Raw genomic sequence first — 5,852 nt, 5'->3', positions numbered from 1 at the left:
GAGAGTGTACACCTGTAAACTACACTTCTGTGTAAATTATCATTCTTTTAAATTACTAATTAACTTGTAATACGATCTCACTTATTTGTAACCAAATTTGTGCATAAGATTTGGTAACAATATGCATTTTTCTAATCAAAAGCTCAAAATTGATTTTTTTTTTTAGTACTATGTACTGACTCTATTACAATGTAGTATCTGTCTATACATACTTTCTCAACCTATTGAAACACAAAGAATTTATGCCCCGAATTAGAATTTGAACCTGTGACTTCTCATTTGGGATAATCGGTGTCATCGAGCTACAAACTGCTTGATCCTAAAATTGATTATTAGTTGACCCTCACAATCCCAATGGCGGCCCCTGCGCCGTTGGCCTTGCAAAACAAATTCTCTCTCTCTCTCTCCTGGCCTTCTCAAACTTTGTTGTTTAGCATTAAAAGGAGAAGACACTGAGAAGGAAGCAACAAACATATAACATAAACAAAAGCAAAAAAATATGTATATAAGAAAAGGCTGCTACCTCTACATAGTACATACAACAAAGGTAGCTGGCTCAAAGGCAAACCCACAAACACAGGCTTTTGTTCCCTTTTGAGGATTGCCCATATCCACTACGTAGAAGAAAAAAAAAAAAAAAAAAAAAAAGTCTGCCATGGAAGAAGAGAATTCGAAGCTGTTCTCCATGGAATGGAAGTATAATTATATCAAGTTTCTTGGCATTTCTTTTGCGGTGTGTTTGGTTCTGGTGAGGGCCATGCTTTATCTGTGTTGGAGGCCAAGGAAGATAGAACAGCACTTTGCCAAACAAGGAATAAGAGGCCGTCCTTATAGATTCCTCATTGGAAATGGTAAGGAGATTTTGAGCCTAATGTTGAAAGCCTCTTCACAGTCCATCCCTTATGATTCTCACAATATACTCCCAAGGGTCCTCCCCTTCTATCATCATTGGAAGAAAATCTATGGTGAGTTCATAACTCGTAACTTTTTAATTTCTATGATTATCTGTCTTTCATTCGTGTTAAAGCTAAATAAAATTTTAAAATTCTCTTAGGGAGTATGTAAAACTACTAGTCCGGTAAAAAGTTACAAGTTTAGTGAGCTAACTCGCACTCTTTCTCCCACTCTTGACGTTATATATCTTAATTATTTCTAAGAAAAATGTAACATTATATTATTCATTCTTGTTTGTTCTATCTTTCTTCGATTGACAACATTAGAAAACAAATTATGTGTAGTGTTGTTAATTAAATTTTCGACTCCTTTCTCATCTCAATTATTTTTAGATTATGACATCATGCCATATGTGTAGCATTGTGAAAGTTTCCATTAATGATGGCATATATGGCTAGTGGATTGTAATTTAACTTTTATATATTTGAAATGCATAACATTTCATAATTTTTTTTTTTTTTCGTATGCCTTGCTTTGTCCTCTTATAAGAAGCTAGGTGTGATGAGTGCTTCAAATTGTGAAGTTTAAACCCTCTTCTACTACTCCATCACTTTAAATTTTTTCAACATTATGACATGTTTGAGTTTAATAATGTGGTCTTTTTTAGACATGGTTACAATGTTTGTTGGTGGTCCCAACTCCCAAGTTTGTTCCAAATTAAAACATTTTTTTTTAAGAATACCCGAGAACCAGTGAAAATTAAAATTAAAATTAAAATATTATATATATATATATAATGCATCAAATCTAATATTGTAATTCGTCTCTTTTATATCAAGGTGCAACAATTCTACTGTGGTTCGGACCGACACCGCGTCTCGCTGTAGCCGATCCCGACCTAATTAGAGAAATATATACCTCAAAATCAAAATTCTACGAGAAGAATGACGCTCACCCCCTCATAAGACAGCTTGAAGGTAATGGCCTTCTTAGCCTGCAAGGAGAAAAATGGGCTCACCACAGAAAAATCATCACGCCCACTTTTCATATGGAAAATCTCAAGGCAAGTCCAAATTATTATTATTATTTATTTTTATTTTATATCTTGTAAAGTAAGACTAATTCAGTCGAGCTTCAGTGGGGCCCATTTAAGGCCAACTCTCCGATGAAGTCTAGATTCCTATTCAAACAAAAATCAAATCAACCAATTTTATTTATTTATTCATTTTGATATAAAAATGAATTGTTGTTGGGAAATATTGCAGATGTTAATGCCAGCAATAGGGTGTAAAGTGATTGAAATGTTGGAGAAATGGACAGACATGTTGTCAAAGTGTGGAGAAGTAGAAATTGAAGTGTCGGAATGTTTTAAAATGTTGACACAAGACATTGTGGCACAAACTGCATTTGGGAGTAGCTATGAACAAGGGAAAGCCATTTTCAGCTTACAAGCTCAACAAGTGCTGCTAACAAGTGAAGCATTACAAAAGGTTTTCATTCCTGGATATAGGTAATCAAACACTTAGACGTTATTCGGGTTCAATAGTTGATTGGGTTAGTGAGTTTGATTAGTTGATAGCATTAGCTGATTGTAGAAAAGTATTTGATAAATTAGCTGTTAGCTAATAGCTGATTACATGCAAAATTACTTTCTTAAAAAGCTTGATCGAAAAAACTACTTTGAGCAACTTTCGGAATTTTAGTATTTTAAAGCAATAAACTATTACAAAAAGTTAATTCATCACACACTTATATTGATTATTTAACCAAGTCATCAAACAGCTAATAATGGTCAGGTTAACAAAGGGCAAATTAAATTTTGAGTTTTGACTTTTTTTTTTTGGTGTTTAGATTCTTGCCCACTAAAAGGAACATGAAGTGTTGGAAGTTGGATAGAGAGATTAAGAGATCTCTAATAAATGTTATTGAAGAAAGGAGAGAGAATTGGGGAAGTGGAATGGTTGAAAATAGGCCAAAGGATTTGCTGGGCCTTATGATCCAAGCAAGCATGAAGGAGGGTCCGTCGCCGCCGCCGGCCGCTTCTGCGACGGCGATCACGGTGGACGACATTGCCGAGGAGTGCAAGACGTTCTTCTTCGCCGGCGAGCAAACCACGTCGAACTTGCTGACTTGGACAGCCGTCTTGCTGGCGATGCACCCACGGTGGCAGGACCTGGCACGTGAGGAGGTGGTCAAGGTGTGTGGGTCACGTGATATACCCTCCAAAGATGATATTGCCAAGTTTAAGATGGTAGGCCCACCTTCCTCTCTTTTGTTTTTGTGTGATTAAGACAAACATTATTTGTGTTATTAATTAAGAGACGATTTGAAAAGTAGGAAAATGACTTATGAAAAATATTTTTTGAGTTTTTAGTGTTTGAAAGTAACAAAAAGATTTAGTCAACCGAAAATAATTTTCGTTAATAAAAAAAAAATGAAGTTATTTTGATAAAAAATGACTTCCGTCAAAATATTTAATTATACAATTCTACTCAATTTTTAGAAAATAAACCAAACACATCAAATTTTTCAAAACACTAAAAATGAAAATATTTTTAAAAAAATAACTCAATTTTCAAAAGTTATTTTCTTACTTTTCAAACCGACCCTAAATCTTATTTACTTCTACCTCGCCTTTTAAGGTATTTTATTACGACATATTTTATTGATTGTTGTGTTTCTAATTGCTTTGACATCGTCTTCTAAGGTTGAGAATTTTTATTATGATACAGTACATTTTATTGGTTGAGAATTTTTACAATGACCTTATTTCAAATTTAAAAATAAAGATATGTCAATTTTTTATTTACTTTTCTAACCATCTAAGAAACGAAAAGTCTTTTTCTCAACTTTTTCAAGTATTTTTTTTATGGATAGAAATTTTGACCATTCACTAGAACTAGAAGTGATTGGTAATATTAAGGACTAATTTTTCAAATATCAGAATTCGTTTGGAAAACTTTTTTTTTTTTATTTAAATACTATTAATCCTTATTTTCTTACCACTTTTAGGAAGGTGGTAGAGAAATGAATATTTTTTAGCCGTGATTATCAATTTAGTCATTGAACAGATAAGTGGCACACTAATTCATATTAGCTTCTTATTTAACTATAATAAAGCTATATAGTTTGGAAAGTAATTAATGTCACAACATCCTTTATTATATATAAAAAAAAAAAAAAACACAACATTTGAAAAATAAAATAGCTATATATTATATAATCATATAAAAAATATACTTTTGAAAAATAAAATAGTTATATATTATTTAATCATATAAAAAATGTGTTCAATTAGAGTTTAAATTTATTCCATACAAAATTTGAAATTTGCTTTCCAAATGTAATTATCTTAGTTATTATTCGTATTGTGAAAATTATAATATAGATGAAATACAATTAAGAATAAATCAATATAATTATGTAAATTCTCTTTATAAGTTTATTTGAATATGCACATAATTAGAGATTATATTAACCATACAAAATTTTAATTTTAATTTTAATTTTAATTTTAATTTTTTATTCTATAAAAATAATAAATACTTGACCAATGGAAGCTCAAAGATATTATTATATTAAACAATTTAAAATATTTTAGTTTTTCTATTTTTTATTTATATTTATAATAACATAATTTTTTTTCGTGCATCGCGCGGGTGAATTACTAGTTTGAATTAATTTTTTGATTGTGTGTCGTGACTATCTTCTTAAAGTCTCACATATTTATTACGAAATGGTTTATTTAATTACTCTTTAAAATTTTACTATACGGGCATTTTTATTATGTTGATTGATTGATTGATTGATTGATTGATTTATTTATTTATTTATTTATTTATTTACTTTTAGTATTTGACTGTTAAAGGAATATTTCACATCTACCTTTTCAACATTAAAAATTGTTACACTTTTAGTCTTAAATGTCTTTCACTTTGTAAAAATGTTACCAAACACGACCAAATTAATATGTATTAAAGACATTTTAGACATTTTTAAACTATTTATCTAAATATATATGTTTGTGATATGCTGTGCAGTTGAGCATGATTCTGAATGAGTCCTTGCGTCTCTACCCTCCAGTTGTTGCGATGATTAGGCGAGCGAAGATTGATGTGGAGCTTGGAGGATGCAAGATCCCTTGTGGGACCGAGCTCTTGATACCAATCCTAGCCATTCATCATGACCAAACATTATGGGGCAGTGATGTGAACGAGTTCAACCCCACCCGATTCATCAAGGGAGTAGCTATGGCAACAAAGCATCCCGCGGCTTACATTCCCTTTGGCATTGGAGTCCGACAATGCATCGGACAAAACCTAGCAATTTTACAAACAAAGCTTACACTCGCAATCATACTACAACGTTTCTCATTTCGAATGTCGCCATGCTATCAACATGCCCCGACTGTGTTGATGCTTCTCCACCCTCAATATGGTGCACCCATCATATTTCGTCGTGTTTAACTGAGACCATCACCACAGATAATAATCAAACTTCTTAATATATGCTCATTATTTCAAACAAAATAATAATCATAATCTTTTAGTATATGCAATAATAGAAAAAACAAAACCTTGGCCTATACCTAATCTCTGCTTGTGAGTGCACAAGTGCTTCTTGTTGACTCAAAATGAAAGGAAAAAGTTGTACATTGTTACAAGTCATATATTTAGGAATTAGCTAGGAGTTGAGTTGTGTGATTCCTTGCTTCTTATTCTTTTTTTTTTTTTCACTTAGATTTTAGTTTGGCAGATCCCTCAAATCTATAATTTCCAATTTATGTAAATATATATTAAATTGCTTGCATAATATAAGTCCTAAAGCGTACAGTTTTCTATGGAGTGTATCGGTTTGTGTGTGCATAATAAGCTAGTCTAACTCATCCCGCTCAAGAACTGGGCCCACCTGAAAGGGGTTAACAAACAAGCAAGTAGAAAACAACCCGTTAGCACGAA

At 32.0% G+C, this 5,852-nt stretch overlaps 1 protein-coding gene across 1 annotated transcript; it reads left to right on the top strand.

Moving 5' to 3' along the window:
* The first annotated feature begins 484 nt into the window (after positions 1 to 484).
* On the top strand, positions 485 to 5,402 carry LOC109162921 (cytochrome P450 734A1-like). Its single transcript, XM_019311630.1, has 5 exons — positions 485 to 965; positions 1,734 to 1,957; positions 2,160 to 2,404; positions 2,746 to 3,145; positions 4,935 to 5,402. The coding sequence occupies exons 1-5, from the start codon at positions 656 to 658 to the stop codon at positions 5,358 to 5,360; spliced, it is 1,605 nt and encodes a 534-aa protein (XP_019167175.1). The 5' UTR covers positions 485 to 655; the 3' UTR covers positions 5,361 to 5,402.
* The last annotated feature ends 450 nt before the right edge of the window (positions 5,403 to 5,852 follow it).

The sequence above is a fragment of the Ipomoea nil genome, unplaced genomic scaffold (genome assembly GCF_001879475.1).
Source record: "Ipomoea nil cultivar Tokyo-kokei standard unplaced genomic scaffold, Asagao_1.1 scaffold2964, whole genome shotgun sequence".
Classification (NCBI taxonomy): Eukaryota; Viridiplantae; Streptophyta; class Magnoliopsida; order Solanales; family Convolvulaceae; genus Ipomoea; species Ipomoea nil.
The sequence above is the reverse complement of the archived record's forward strand: the minus strand, read 5'-3'. Positions and strand labels throughout refer to the sequence as shown.